The following is a 15,291-nucleotide window of genomic DNA, read 5'->3' on the forward strand; positions in this document are numbered from 1 at the left end:
TGTTAATGATGCTTCACCAATTAATTAATGAGATTTGTATAGCCAAAACAAATGTGTGAATCAAAGCCAAATCCATCATTCCAAACCTCTCCAGTTAAAGCTTATAACATCAGTAATTTCACTTGATACAGTAACCTGAGAGAGTGTCATAAACTATTTTGCAGCCCAAATTACTTCACAAACTGCTCAAAATTAGCATGCAACTCGACGTTCTTGAACATCCAACATCTTGAGCACAGTTTCAAGCATATACAGACTGTAGAATGTGTGCGAATGGGGTCAGCAAATGAAAAGCTGATAATCAGGTTCCTCAGCTCCTCCCACATTCAAGTAATTGACATCAACAGCACTAGTTCCCAAATCATCTAGTAAGTGATAAGTAAAAATAAATTGAGTTTATCATTCATGTGAATCTACAATCATAGCAAATACATGGTAACTGAAATCAGAATTGTTTCAAACCTTCGTAGATAGTTCTTACAAACTTAACATAGCTAGGGATGAGATCTCGGTATATGATTCCATCTGGATGCGCATCAAGCACCACAAGTACACCTATTGAGATCAATCAAAGACCGGTGAAAAACCGACACTTGCTTCTCGTGTTTCAAATGAACATAACGCAATCCAACGTTCTAAAAAATGAACATGCGAAGTCTCAGAAGGATATATATACCTGGAGCAAGCCAACCTGGACCAGATTTGCTGGGTAATGGTGCAAGCCAAAGGATGTTTCTTAAGTTAATTGAATCACCGTACTTCACATCGGATCCTAACAGAAAGAAGATACAATTATATTTACTAAAGAACGAAAGAGGATTTTTTTTTCCGTGACCAGTCCTATTTTCAAGAGGTTGCAGGAAAAGTTCAGCCACACAGACAGGGAGTATTACCTCTCTGACAATATCCCATGTTGTAAGGAAACACACTCTCGTCATAAGCTGGATACTCTTTAGCATGAAACCTGCCAATTTTTTTTTTGTCATCAGCAAAAGATACTGATCAACAACACTCCACCAAAATCTACATTAACCTTTCTTACACCAGTCTATAAAAAAACTGATATTGCAACGTCTCAATTCTTTACATGAATACACACACACACACGCACATAACCAAAACGCCTAACAGAACATGACCCTTTGTTTTACTTCAGTCATGAGAATATTTCAAGAACCCACCATAGTGTACAAGGAGAAGACAAGGGAGGACTTACAATATTCCAAGTCGTCCAGAGTCTGGAGCAAGGAACAGGTGGCCATGGAACAAATCATATCGACTCAACGAAACATTGAGCCCAACACTCGGTCCCCTGGATTCAATTAGACGAAACAAGAACTCGAAATACAAGTTCACTTCCTGTTACATTAGACAACATCAAATCAGCTCACAAGAACATAAACTGTGATAAAAAAAAAAACAGGTTGAAAGGAGAGAGCTAATAGTATACTTGAGCTATGAAGTGACGGCCGTAAGGAGTCCTTGTGAGATGACACTCGTTTGTTCTCGGAACCTACACAACACTCCGAGAGATTAATCAACTCAAAAAAAAAAAAAAAAAAGTCAACACTACTATCTATCTCCACGAACTATTTAACCAAGTTAAACCGGTCAAAAACGAACCGGGATGATTGCGGGATCGAGAGCTCGGTGAATCGAACCGGGGTCACCTCCCGAGTCGACAGCAAGACGAGCGAGCTCGAGAACCGCCTCCGGTGGCCACCACACGAGAGAATTCTCATCCTCGACGGTGTTGATTTTCCCCGGGCACCGTCCGGAATCGGGTTTGGGTTTGCGCGGCTGGAAGGGGACGAGGAACCTGAGACGCGAGCGGAGTTCTCGAGAGACGGTGGGTGTGACGGTGCACGCGGCGGCGGAGGGCTGTCCTAGAACGGCGAGGAGGTCGTCGGCGGTGGCTCTTGGACGCGAGGGAGGAGGAGAATGGGAGGCGGAGAGCTTGAAGGAAGAGGCGGCGGCAGCGAGGGAGAAGGAGACGAGGATGGTGAAACGGATGGGCGTATACGAATTCACCATCGTCGCGTCCTCCTCCCTCTTGCATTGATCGGAGAGATTTGTAGGATGGGAGAAGAGTTTGTTACGGTTACGGAAGCAGGTGGAAGGCCGTTTTGTCACACTTGGAGTGTGTAATATTATTGTATACAGTATATATATATGAGTGTTTGGGCTGTTATGGGCTGATGTTTACTAGATAAAAACAATGTCACCAACTACCAGATGACTTTAATTATGACTATCTTTATACATTTTTTTTTTCTTTTTGTTTGATTCTTGCCTTTTAGCTTGATTTAACAGTAGTAGTTCCATTCATGTCATTTAGTTCTTAGTTCAATTCCTCGACGACTTGTTTTTATGTAAGGATTGTGAATAATGATTGGTTCATCAAATCCAGACTTAGATTTCTTGTCTCTTTATAGTAGTATATGTTCTTTCTGTTTTTACTGATTATAAGCTATGTTATATTGGAAACGAAAGCATGTACGTACAAACGGAAACAGAAGTGTATTTTTTTTTTTTTTTTTCGACAAGATTACAGACTCATATAGACTCTGTAAACCAATTTGGGTGCTCTGTATCCATATGGACAGTAAACGACGTCTGTTGTCTCACACCACGTGCTAAGCCATCCGCCTTCTTGTTTTTTGTCCTTGATATATGGATAATCTCCGAGCTGTGAAAACTCCTCTTGAGACTTCTGATGTCCTCTGAGTAGCTTGCAAAAGCCGGCCATTCTTCTGGTTCCGAAACCATCTTCACCAATTGAGAACAATCCGTTGCAAAAGTAACATTATACTGCCTTAAATTCCTCATACATTCCATTGCCCAAATAAGAGCTTCCACTTCCGTATGTAAAGGTGATTGACTTGCTCTCGTATTTCTTGCACCCAGTAATCCTTCGAAGCCTGGTAATGTACTATACCAACCATGCCCAGAGAAAGGATCTCCGGTTTTCCAAGATCCATCCGTAAAACACCATCGTCCTGATCGAATCGGTAAATCAGTCTCGGACCTCACTGGAACCTGATTTGTCTGTGTTAAAGCTCGTTGGGCTTCCGACCAGAGTAAAGATTCAGTCATAGCCAGTTTAAGAGTATCATGTGGATCTATGTCCAAATTGCTGAAAACCTTATTATTTCTTTCTTTCCAAATGTACCAAAGTATCCATACAAAATAATCATCGTCCAATGCGGGTTTGATTCTCCAGAATAAATGATCCATATTCGTAAACAAGGATTGTCCTGGGAAGTAAGCCGGATTCGTAGGGATCTTCGATAGAGCCCAGACCTGGACTGCTGGTGGGCATTCAAAAAATACATGGTTTATAGATTCTTCATCTGCTCCACATCGATCACAGCCAATATCTCCTTTCAGACTCTGGGCTTTTAAATTCTTCCTGACAGCAATACATCCTCACAACAACTGCCATAAAAAGTGTTTCATTTTTGGTGGACAACGCACTTTCCAGCAATGAGCTTTGAGATCCGTGACTGTAGGACCAAACTCTATTATCCCATTCCCTCTATCTGGATATGCTCTTTCTAGCTGATATCCTGATTTAACCGTATATTTGCCATTCTTTGTAAAATGCCAACCTTCTCGGTCCAGTGTTTGTACCCTACTCAAGGGTATGCTTTCAACAATTTTGACATCTGCAGGTTCCATTATTTCCTGTAAAGCCAATGAATTCCAAGTTCGCGACGCACTATGAATAAGAGCATCAACCGTAAGATCCGGTAAGAGAACATGTTGTTTTTTATTTGCTGGTCTCGGGCGGTTGGTTGGGAGCCAGGGATCATTCCATACTGAGATAGAAGATCCTGATCCCACCCTTTTGATTAGTCCTTTGCTAACCAGAGATCTAGCAGAGATTATACTACGCCATCCATAGGAGGACGAGTACGATCTGGCCGGTTCCAGGGGTGAAGTGTTCCTGAAATACCGACCTTTGAAGACACGAGAAAATAGAGAATTTGGTTTCTCTATGAATCTCCATAATTGTTTTGCAAGCATGGCTGTGTTGACATCCGTAAGATCTCTAAACCCCAGCCCTCCATCATCCTTATGTAGACAAACCTTGTCCCAGGATTTCCAATGTAAACCCTTTGTGTTTCCACTGGGACTCCACCAGAATTGGGATACCGCACTCGTTAGTTTTTTCATCACCGTTTTCGGGATACGATAACATGACATAATATGATTAGGAAGAGCCGTTATCACCGATTTTATAATTACCTCTTTTCCCCCTTTCGTAAAAAATTTAAAAGTCCATCCGTTTACTCTGTTGTTCAAACGTTCCTGTACGAATCCAAAAACCTGAACCTTAGACCCGCCTAAACTCTCTGGGATTCCTAAGTAAGTTCCCATGCCTCCCCGGTTTTGAATTCCCAAGATATCCCGAAGCTCCTGACGGGTATCCTCATCGATCTTATGACCAAACTGGATTGATGATTTCTCAAAATTAATCTGTTGACCCGAAACCTTTTCATATTCTTTAAGAATTACCAAAATTGCCTGGCACTCTTCCTTCTGCGCTCTACAAAAGAAAAGACTATCATCCGCAAACAACAGATGAGATATTGACGGGCAGGCCCTTGCCACCTTTACTCCTGTTAACCTTTTTTTCATTTTCTGCCTTCTTAATATTTGCTATTAAGGCTTCCGTGCACATAATGAATAAATAAGGAGATAATGGGTCTCCCTGACGTAATCCTCTATTTGGTACTATATGTCCCCTTGGTTGGCCATTTAAAAGGACCCTGTATTGAACCGAAGAAATACACTCCATCATCAATAGGATCCAATGATGTTCGAACCCCATTTTCCTCAATAAAGCTTCAATGAAATTCCATTCAACTCTGTCATAAGCCTTGCTCATGTCTGTTTTTATTGCCATAAATTTATTTTGGCAAGCCTTATTTGTCCTTAGTCCATGAAACATTTCTTGAGCAATAAGAATATTGTCTTAGATCACTCGTCCAGCTACAAAGGCCGACTGCGTTTCCGAAATCAGGCCCAGAAGACACACCTTAAGCCGTTGGCACAAAACTTTCGAAATAATTTTATATCCGACATTGCAAAGACTTATAGGTCTAAGCTCTGTCATCCTTGTGGGCCTCTCCATTTTGGGAATCAAGCATAAATTCGTAAGATTTAAACGGTCATCCAGTTTCCCCGTGGTCAAAAAGTTATTAACCAGTTCCACAATATCATTTTTAATGACATGCCACGAATGTTGAAAGAACAGTGCCGTCATTCCATCTGGCCCCGGTGCCTTTTCCGGATGCATCATGAATAATGCTTGCCGCACCTCCTCTTCTGTAGCAAGCTGTACAAGGCGCTGATTCATTTGCTGAGAAATGGATGGTTTTATTTCCTCCAAAAAGGCATCAAATTCCTCAGGCGATGTGGTACTAAAAATGTCCTCAAAATAGCCAACTGCAATCCTTTCAATTCCATTGTCATCTACCACCCAGTTCCCATTAGCATCATATAACCCCACTATACGGTTACGCGTCCGACGCTGTTTTGTCAAAGCGTGAAAGAATTTTGTACTCAGATCTCCTGCCGTATTCCATGTATTCTGACTCTTTTGTTGCCAGTAATCCTCCTCGTCCTTGTACGCCTCTTGTAGCTTCCGAGACACTTCCACAATATCCTCATGTGTTCTATTATCATCAGATTGGACTTCCTCCAAGGCCTTTTGAAGTTCCGCTATTTTTCCTTTCCCATATGGGGGGTTATTTTTGTTCCAGGTAGAGATCTCGTGTCGACAGTTGATAATCTTAGACACGACATCTCCCCCGTGACCCCCTGAATTCCTCGACTCCTTTGTCCATCCTCTTGTAATGGATTCCATAAAACCCTCCCTTCCAAGCCACCTTTTATCGAACCGAAACTGTCCTTTACGTTTAACAATTTTGTCCTCTAGAAAGGCCACTATTGGTCTATGATCCGATCCCACCAGTTTTAAATATTCTGTGTATGAATTAGGGAATATGGAGTGCCATTCTTCATTTGCCAATGCGCGATCTAGTCTACACCGGATCATCGTCGCTTTCCCATTGACTTTCCTCCTTCCTTGCCATGATAATTTATTTCCCCGAGCCAGAAATTCCAATAGTCCACTATTACGTATCATATTATTAAAAGAGACAAAAGAGTCTGCCTCTCATAACGGTCCCCCCTCTTTTTCGTGGTTCCCCGTAATTTCATTGAGATCGTCAATAATGAACCATGGTTCGTTCCTTGAAATGCCGTATCTCGTTAGTCTTTCCCATACTTGATCTCTCAGATTCTGAATTGGATCTCCGTAAACAAAAGTCATATAAAATTTTTTCCCCAGTGCCTCTGCCTCCACGTCTATCATCCTAGCACTAGAGTATAGGATATTAACACGGAAATCGTTATTATAAAATAACGCCAATCCTCCACTTGAGCCATTTGGATCCACTGTCATTAAATTGTCATAACCAAAATGAGCTTGAAATCCTTGGACAAAAGCAAAATCCTGTTTAGTTTCTGATAAGAATAAAAAACCAGGTTTATGTTGATGCCATATTTCCCGTAAATAACTGATTGTCCATTTGCTTCTCATGCCTCTGCAATTCCAACTAAGAACTCTCATTTAAAAAAATCTTATTCTTTCGAATTATTAAGGAGGCATGATGAGGCCCATAATAACCACCATTCCAAAAATGTAACGGAAACAGAAGTGTATAGAAACGCATAATCAAGATCCTTTTAAGAAATTTGGAAGTTGATATGTGTTGTAAGCACATATTCATGTGTATATATATATATATATATATATAGATACTATTAAAATTTGGATTTTATATAAATCAAAAACTATGATTTTTATTGATCTATCACATTGTGTTTAAAAAACAGAAGCATAATTCCAAAATGGAATCATAAAATTTTAATGTGTTTTTAAAAAGAATAATTTAGAAATATTATGTAAGCGAGATTTCATAAGTTTTTATTATAAGGTTCTGATTCCGATTCAAAGCGGGAAGTAAATGTCCGTTGAAGTTTATGTGCAACCTAAGTTGTATATTAAGCCATTTCTCACAAAAAAAAACCGAAGTTGTATATTTTATGTCGGCTTTTGTATTCGATATGTTTCTATTGAATGCTAAATGAAATTTAGACGAAAAGACAGTATCGAACTTTTTTTAGTAATCATCAGTTATTCACTTTTCTTGCATCAACAAAACAATTATTCTTGCCTTATATACATGCAAATAGGTGGCAGGTAAAGTAATTGCCTAGAGGTTATGTTCCTTATCCGGTTAAAAGGCATCTTATTGTTATACTTTGATCCATTTAAGGACACTTCAAGAAGTTTCTGCAGAAATATATAGTTCATGGGATAGGGTTCATTGCGTATATCAGTATGGAACTATATATAAATAGAAACGATTACCATCTTTGAAAAGTAATCATGTAACTCATTTAACTTAGTTTAAGGTAGGCAAATAACTATTTCAATCAACGAGATTCCAAATCAAATGTACTCACACAACGAAGAGCATAGATAAACACATGCATAATAATTTGTTTAACAACGAAACCATCACATACGTCTCCGTAGGTGAAATACGTAAAAATATGTATATAAGACAGAAACACAAACAACACAAAAAACGAAATAGTAAAACAGGAGATTCAAATTTCAACGTCTACACCTCGTGATTGTGCTGCAGCCGCGGCTGTAAGGGTTAGCCTGAGCGCCACGTTGGCAGTTGTAGTAAGATGCGCCGCGTCTAGAACAAGGAACATTGTTCTTCCTCATCGCACCATAGCTTACGTACTTCTTCGAGGCTAAAATGCGCCTGCTGATCTCAGAGTCGAGTCCAAACTCTTCTTCTTCCGATATACAATCTGCGATTGATCCTCTACAGTTAGAGGACACGAATCCCAACGTGTCTTCGTAGCCTCCGGCTTCGACAGTCGCGGCAACGGTCACGACCAGGAGAATCGTGACTAGGACGTATATCACACGAGAGCTCACCATTTTCCTTTCAGACAAGGAGGGCTTAATTAAGGGTTGGTCTATTTAGTCTCTTGAGATAAAAGGAACCTACTTATTAGAATGCACATCATCTCGGTTTTATTTACGGAAACACCATCGTTTTTGATATTCTATTCGGATTATTTTGTTTTGTATACAATTCAGAAATAGACTTGTTGCTTGGTATGTATGTTTTGAATTGATAAATATATGTTTATGGTAATCATGTTACATGTATATCACTAGTGCTCAAAGGGTAATTAACCGGTGACATTATTTTTGTTTTTGTTAAAAAAAATATAAATAGAACATCAAAACTTTACCGTTTGATCTAATCAATGTCGCGTGCGACTATTTCATGCTCGTGGTAATAACCTGTTCAGGAACACAACGGATGCTTCCCACGATTCTCCAATTGTTCGAGCAAAACTCTCTCGTTAGCTTTGTTATTCCCTGTTTTAGTGTTCTGTTTTATGATATTCTTCAAACCGTCGAGAATTCCTCTGGTTATTATCTTGTTACCGTTGAGCTTAGTTCTGGATGTAATCGTTTAAACTCGTTTTAGATTTAATATAATCGTTTGTGTGACAAAAAAAACTTCAAAATAGCCGACAAAATGTACACAATGTCAGATTGGTAAGAATTAGAACCAAGGGCATTGTTTGGCTGCGACTGGTTGACTGGTTTGTCAAACTCTTTCTATCTCCACCGACGATTTGACCAGTCTCCGTTAAAAAAATACTTGATCGCGTCGGCTAGTTTAAATGTATTTTTAAGGAGTTGAATCCAAATGAAGACGTGTAGGTCACTCTTAAACACCACCACGCCACCTACACAACTCTACACGATCAGTTCATTCCTAGGGTTGACAAATTACATACCAAACAAGCAAAGTAAACAAGCATCAAAATAACATAAAAGATTGCTGTGTGAAAAGTCAATTCTTGGTGAAGATCAGTTAAATCTTTTTTTTTAATCAAACCACTTAAAGAAACATAATTAATTTTCATACTAGACGTAATTCTTAGAGAGTTTCAATGATTTTTCGATGGTCTGTACTGTCTGTACTTTGTAGTTTCACTGTTTCAGACATCGATATTTATTATATCCACATTTCGCCAATACATAGTAACAACATGATAATCGCTGGTTTTCTCACCATCTTCACGAACCATTGATATTGTAGTATACTGTCTAAAAGGCTTATATACATAGTCAATATTTTTTGTGGGTGACTTTAGTTTTAAATGACTGGAATCTAACTTTGAAGCATCATGTTGGCTTGATTAGGTGAGCATTGAGCTGCCGACACAATTATAGGTGTCAATTTGTTTATTAAAACAAAAGTTTAAGAGGTTTGTCGCGGTGTGGTTCATCCACATGCCACTTGATTTGGTATACTGCACCATAAAAAATAGCATGAAACTAGATGACTAGTACTTTATACTAGTGGTATAAACAAATTAATCTTTATGCAAAGCTCTTTTTGTTGGTCTCGTAAAACGGTGAAACACCGGTGATTAGGGGAAACCATAAAGATTACCAAAGATATGAGGAATCGTGTTTGTCCATCTAAAAAGGTGGAAGAAAGGGAGAGAGGGATTAAATTAAAGAATGGAGGAGCCTGTATACACTTTTGTCAATATATCAATTATGGAATGTGATGTAGTAGTGTAAACTTTGATAAACTCTCAATCTTCTCCTTCTGAGATACTATTTGAACTAGATGATAATCCGCGCCTTGCGCGGAGTGAACTTTTTTTAAAATATGTTGTATCTAAATAAATAATACATTTTTGTTATCAATAATTTTTTTACATTTGATTAGGGATGGCATGTGAATAGGTATCATTTGGTTTGATTAGGTTCGGTTTGGATCTTTACAAATTTGGTTCGTATTTTTATATGTTCGGTTTGGGCTTAGATTCAGATAATCCATTTAATATTTTAAAAACTTAAAGTTCATATATATTTTAAATTTCTCAAAACATAAAAATAAAAATAATATGTTACATATAAATTTGAATAATGTATACCAAAATACTTAAACTTAACATAAAAATTGGTTTAACTTAAATATTTGGACAGAAAATGAATAGATATTTTCAGTATTTTGATATTTTGAGTAATGTTTAGTTATTTTAAATATATAATTTTTACTATTTTATATATTTCTAAGTATTTTGGACAATTTAAAAGCATCTTAAGTATTTTGTATATTTCTTTTAGATATTATTTTTTTTAAATAATATATTTAAGTATATAAATTTGGTTCGAATATACTTGGATACCCAATATATTTTGGTCCGGATCGGGCGGTTCTGGTTTTTTAGATACCAAAATTTTAAACATGTTCATATATCTAACCAATTTGATTAAAGTTCTATACTATTTTCTGGATTGGATTTGGTTCGGTTATTTGGATTCGGATTTTTTTCCCAACCATATATTTTTTATTGTAACCAAATTACAAATAAACGTGACGATGGTTCATACTGATTTTGGGTATGCAACAATTTTTAAACCAAAACACTTTCTATTATTTACGTGATTTATTTAGTTAATCATTAAAAAATTTCAAGGACCATTAAAAACAATGGGCTGAACTGAAAAAAATTTATCATTGATCACAAATTTTCAATGTGAGGCTTGTACAACTTTTAGTAATTTATATTCGTTTTAAAAAATTCGAAATACAACATATAAGAAAAAATATAATTTTTTTATTATATGCTTAATGTGATTGTTTAATTTATTTTAAAAAATAAAATTAAACGAAAAGTATAGAGGATAAAAAATTATTATCAAATCTTTATTATTCATAATCATTAATGGTGATATATATGTCAATCATATTAGGAAGTTCCGTAGCTTTTATTTAAGGAAAGAATAAAGAACATTCTTTTGTATATTAATAATTAATTTAATAGTTATTTAATAAAAACTATAATATATGTGTAGATGGACCAACCTATTTCTCTAATAATTCTGAGAATAATTTTCATGATGACACGTGGCTACTAAACAATGTTGTAATGCTTCAGGATTAATATATAGGGGATTAGTTATGTACTAAAATTTGAATGCAATAGAAATAACCACGGTCCATGAGATAAATAACTATATTATAATAAAGAAACACCTTCATCAACCACACTAACCATGAAGGTCATTGATAAAAAGGTGTGAATTGAAACATATTGAATTTGATATACGTAGCCGAATACAACTCTTACGAAGGCTTGGCTATGTGGTTTGCCACACAGAATCCATCAACTCGTCTCTGCTCCACTTTCAAAACCAACTAGATCATGACCCGTTCGACCGAGCGGGAATCATTTTTTTTTATCTTTGTTTTTACTAAATGTTATACATGATCGCCAATGTGTATTAATATAAAATTTTGATAAATAACAATGTGTACTAATGTGTTTAACTAAGCAATGTGTTTAATTACTAAATTTGATTTTTAAATTTAAATAATAATGTAAAGTAGATTTTTTCTGTATTATTTAAAATATATAGTGCTATATATTTTGTATTTTCAACATTTATCATACAAAACTTACATTGGGGTATTATTTATATGAAAATATGTGTAACATAATATTTTTATATATTATATAAACATATGCACACCCGTACAGGTTTTATTTTTAAAATGTATTCTATATTATTTAGTTTATGTAGTATCGAGTTTGTATAATTCAATTTTGTGTTTAAATAACAATATCAAAACTGTCTTTCGTATGTAAAAATAACATTTTGCAAGTACGAGTTGTGTCTTTTTATTGTAACACAAAATTTTATATAAAACTTATGTTTTTTGTACATTACGAAATTTAATTTTTTAAATAATTGTTACGTAATTTCAAAGCGAATTTTATCTCTGAGGTCTAATATATTCTGTGTGTAATGTTCAAAACATTTTCGATATATATTATATTTCATTTTGGTTTGTTTTTAGTATTATTGTATAAGTATAATACTATACAATATTACTATATTCTATACAATATATGAAGCTATGTGTTTATTTGTTTTAGAAAGTAGATTAGGCCCAACGTAGTTATAAGAATAGTCATATCTTTATGTATGTGTGTCTATGACTTATCTACCTAATGTTATTCATACTAATAAAATTAATATGACCAATGAAAATATACTGATCAATTTAAAATGAATTGTATAGGGTAATTATAGAACGATTAATATTTTTTAGTATTTTTAGTATATATCTTATTTAAATCGACATGTAATAAATGTAAAAATCATATATGGAATATGGAAAAAAATAAGAATTGTATTAAGGAAATACATCAATGCAAAGTTAGACCATGATACGTAAATATATAAAGAATAAGACATTTAATTTAAATATATGAGGTCCACCTTTAAAAATCCACCTAGAAGAAGTTGTAATGTATAGATGCTGCATGCATTTATACAAACTTCTTTTAAAAAATGTATGGGCCGTAAAGGGCCGAAGAAGGTATGTTGATTTATGTCAGGCCCGTTTAAAACATAGGGTTTTAACGTAAAATTATAAACGGGGCTTGCGTCTCCGTCTCGTCGTTTCTCTTGCCGTTGCCGCACTTGCTTTGCTTCTCCTCAGGTGAAAGCTTAAACGCACTCTTCTTCGTATTAGCTGAATCTATAGTCTTGCTTGAATCCTAGAGCTCTCTAGCTTACTATAGACAGTAGATAACCATAAGATCTGTCTTTTACATAGGTTTTGCTCTCTCACTGATTTTGGTCGCCGCATGCTTTCTTCTTCCTCCTCATTACTAATTTGCATATCTAGCTGTTAACTTCGCTGTAGCCTCGGAGCACAGTCGTTTAATCTGTTGGGATGTGAATTGTTTCTCGTATATTTTCATGATAATTATTGTTTGAATCTTTGAGACTGGTAGATAAATATGCTAGTAATTGATTTCACTGCGATCATTATAATCTGAGATTTGTATACTTGATGAATTTAATAGTCATTGTTAGTTTTATTCTGATGTATTTTTTTTTTTAGTGTTTTGGATTTTGGATTGATCTACAATTCAAGCTATTAAATCAAGATGCAGAACGAAGAGGGTCAGATCACAGAACTATACGTTCCTAGGAAATGGTAAATACATATATTCTGATTCTCTTACTTGATCACAACTCTCATAGACAGACGGGGCATCTTTACTAAACAATTTGGGTTCTTGTTGTTACTTGCAGCTCTGCTACTAACCGGATGATCACATCAAAGGATCATGCATCTGTCCAGCTCAACATTGGGCATTTAGATGCTGATGGCGTCTACACCGGACAGTTCACTACCTTTGCTCTCTGTGGTTTTGTTCGTGCCCAGGTCTGTGATACACTCTTAGTCTAATAGACTCTAAATGCTTGTGTCCCCGCTTCCCGATCACTTTGTCCTAATTTCAAATCAAAGTAACCGGCTTCCTAATCCAAAGCAGTTGATTTGTCTGTTAAAGCTTTTTTTTCTTCTTGTTGAAAAACCCTTGCTATTAGAGTTTTTTATTAGAATTTGTAAAACTTGTTGACTTTCCGAGCAAAACACTGCACCTTTGGATAGTCATTCGTCATCAAAATATGACATTAACTAAACGATGAACTTACTATAATATTGCAGGGAGACGCAGACAGTGGCGTGGACAGGCTGTGGCAGAAGAAGAAGGTCGAAGCCAAACAAATTTAAGATGCTCTTATTTAAGCTTTTTTTCTTTGTTATTTAATTAAACAAAGATTATTGACAATTCTGAAGTAATTGATTCTTGCTCTCTATGCTTGGTTTTATTTTCTCTGCTTGTTCTGAATATTCATCTAGTGAGAGATTGCAGTATAAGACCTTTCTTACCTCTTAGTCTCAAGTTCTAGATTTAACCATTGAGGCATGATCATCATTCATCACCTATTATCAATGTAAACAATTGACCGCTAAGCTCCTACACAAGAAGCTTTGGTTATAGCCGTTGATGTTGCTTCAGGTTTGGTGATGGAGCTTTAGAAGATTGATCAACTTTGATACTTAACGCGAGGGAGAGAGAGAGAGAGAGAGTAGAAGAAGGTGAAGATTTATTTATTTATTTATTTTTGGTCGAAAAAAGAAAGAAAGTGAAGATTGTTTAACGTAGGGGAGATGTTGACAAAAGAGAAAAAAAGTTTGACGTAGGGGAGATAATCAAACGGCAGAGATTACACGAGTGTTTTGTGTTCATCATCCTCTTTTTCCTTTGCGGCTCCCACGTGTAGTAAGTACATACGTCGACTCATTGAGAACAAAATCATCGTTTTCTTGTCGAATAGACCGTTGGATCAAAAGCAACGAAAATACAATCTGAGCGGGTAACTTCATCAACACTCGGATTGCCAGCGTGGCAGTAGATGGTATATAAAGACATATTGTTGAACCCAACTCTTACCCAATTTGTAAAACACACTAAAACCGGAAAAAGGAATCATCAGTTAGTGCTAATTTTTGAGATCCGTTTTGCTCAACAATGGAGTCACCAGCAAGCAGCAGCAGCGAAGCCGGCGAGAGGCGCCGGAGGAAGGAAAGGAGGAGACAGGAAGAAGAGTGTCACCAAATCCGTCAAAGCCGGTCTCCAGTTCCCCGTCGGTCGTATCTCTCGTTACCTGAAGAAAGGCCGTTACGCCGTCAGGTTACGGCGCCGGCGCTCCCGTCTACCTCGCCGCCGTTCTCGAGTACCTCGCCGCCGAGGTATAATCTAGTCAAATGCGATTTAGAGAAACGGATTCGTTGGAAAATGAAATTAGGGATCTGATTGATTTTGACCTAATCTATCTATCTATATTAGGTTTTGGAGCTGGCGGGGAACGCGGCGAGGGACAACAAGAAGAACAGGATAAACCCTAGGCATCTCTGCTTGGCGATAAGGAACGACGAGGAGCTGGGGAAGCTGCTTTCCGGAGTCACCATCTCGAGCGGAGGAGTGCTGCCGAACATCAACCCGTTCTTCTTCCCAAGAGAGCTGCTGGCGCTTCTGAGAAAGCTGAGAAGCCTGAGAAAGCTGCCAAATCTCCCAAGAAGGCTGAGGAAATGCTATTTACTGTTTTTAGGAATCTGTTGTTGCTATCGGTCTCTAGATGAAGAAACATCTTGTTTTTTAAAAATATATTTTGGGTATTAGGGATTATGTACGTTGTTATCGTTCATCTCCGTTGGTTTGTTTATAAATCCGATGGAAATTATGTTATTAAAAGCCATTTTGTAATGAATGAAGTAAGTTCTT

At 36.7% G+C, this 15,291-nt stretch overlaps 3 protein-coding genes and 1 pseudogene across 3 annotated transcripts; 2 read left to right on the forward strand and 2 right to left on the reverse strand.

The window, feature by feature from the left end:
- Window positions 1-33: 33 nt before the first annotated feature.
- LOC108826242 (uncharacterized) lies at window positions 34-2,151 on the reverse strand. Its single transcript, XM_018599629.2, has 7 exons — window positions 1,624-2,151; window positions 1,451-1,513; window positions 1,217-1,359; window positions 894-964; window positions 677-772; window positions 463-555; window positions 34-365 (listed from the first exon to the last, which is right to left on the reverse strand). Exons 1-7 carry the CDS (start codon window positions 2,032-2,034, stop codon window positions 280-282), a joined length of 963 nt encoding a protein of 320 aa, XP_018455131.1. The 5' UTR covers window positions 2,035-2,151; the 3' UTR covers window positions 34-279.
- A 5,334-nt stretch (window positions 2,152-7,485) lies between these two features.
- On the reverse strand, window positions 7,486-8,093 carry LOC108826285 (protein RALF-like 22). Its single transcript, XM_018599672.2, has one exon. It carries the CDS (start codon window positions 8,036-8,038, stop codon window positions 7,697-7,699), a length of 342 nt encoding a protein of 113 aa, XP_018455174.1. The 5' UTR covers window positions 8,039-8,093; the 3' UTR covers window positions 7,486-7,696.
- Window positions 8,094-12,567: 4,474 nt separating this feature from the next.
- Window positions 12,568-13,889, forward strand: LOC130500289 (40S ribosomal protein S21-2). Its single transcript, XM_056995148.1, has 4 exons — window positions 12,568-12,650; window positions 13,059-13,154; window positions 13,253-13,385; window positions 13,671-13,889. Exons 2-4 carry the CDS (start codon window positions 13,105-13,107, stop codon window positions 13,734-13,736), a joined length of 249 nt encoding a protein of 82 aa, XP_056851128.1. The 5' UTR covers window positions 12,568-12,650; window positions 13,059-13,104; the 3' UTR covers window positions 13,737-13,889.
- Window positions 13,890-14,422: 533 nt separating this feature from the next.
- Window positions 14,423-15,164, forward strand: LOC130500225 (probable histone H2A.5; annotated as a pseudogene).
- The last annotated feature ends 127 nt before the right edge of the window (window positions 15,165-15,291 follow it).

The sequence above is a fragment of the Raphanus sativus genome, chromosome 9 (genome assembly GCF_000801105.2).
Source record: "Raphanus sativus cultivar WK10039 chromosome 9, ASM80110v3, whole genome shotgun sequence".
NCBI classification, from domain to species: Eukaryota; Viridiplantae; Streptophyta; class Magnoliopsida; order Brassicales; family Brassicaceae; genus Raphanus; species Raphanus sativus.

Coding starts and splice junctions, on each gene's coding strand:
- LOC108826242 (XM_018599629.2), bottom strand. CDS start 2,034: ATGGTGAATTCGTATACGCCCATCCGTTTCACCATCCTCGTCTCCTTC. Junction 1,514..1,623: donor TCGATCCCGCAATCATCCCG/GTTCGTTTTTGA, acceptor AGTGTTGTGTAG/GTTCCGAGAACAAACGAGTG. Junction 965..1,216: donor TCTGGACGACTTGGAATATT/GTAAGTCCTCCC, acceptor AAAAATTGGCAG/GTTTCATGCTAAAGAGTATC.
- LOC130500289 (XM_056995148.1), top strand. CDS start 13,105: ATGCAGAACGAAGAGGGTCAGATCACAGAACTATACGTTCCTAGGAAA. Junction 13,155..13,252: donor CTATACGTTCCTAGGAAATG/GTAAATACATAT, acceptor TGTTACTTGCAG/CTCTGCTACTAACCGGATGA. Junction 13,386..13,670: donor GTGGTTTTGTTCGTGCCCAG/GTCTGTGATACA, acceptor ATAATATTGCAG/GGAGACGCAGACAGTGGCGT.
- LOC108826285 (XM_018599672.2), bottom strand. CDS start 8,038: ATGGTGAGCTCTCGTGTGATATACGTCCTAGTCACGATTCTCCTGGTC.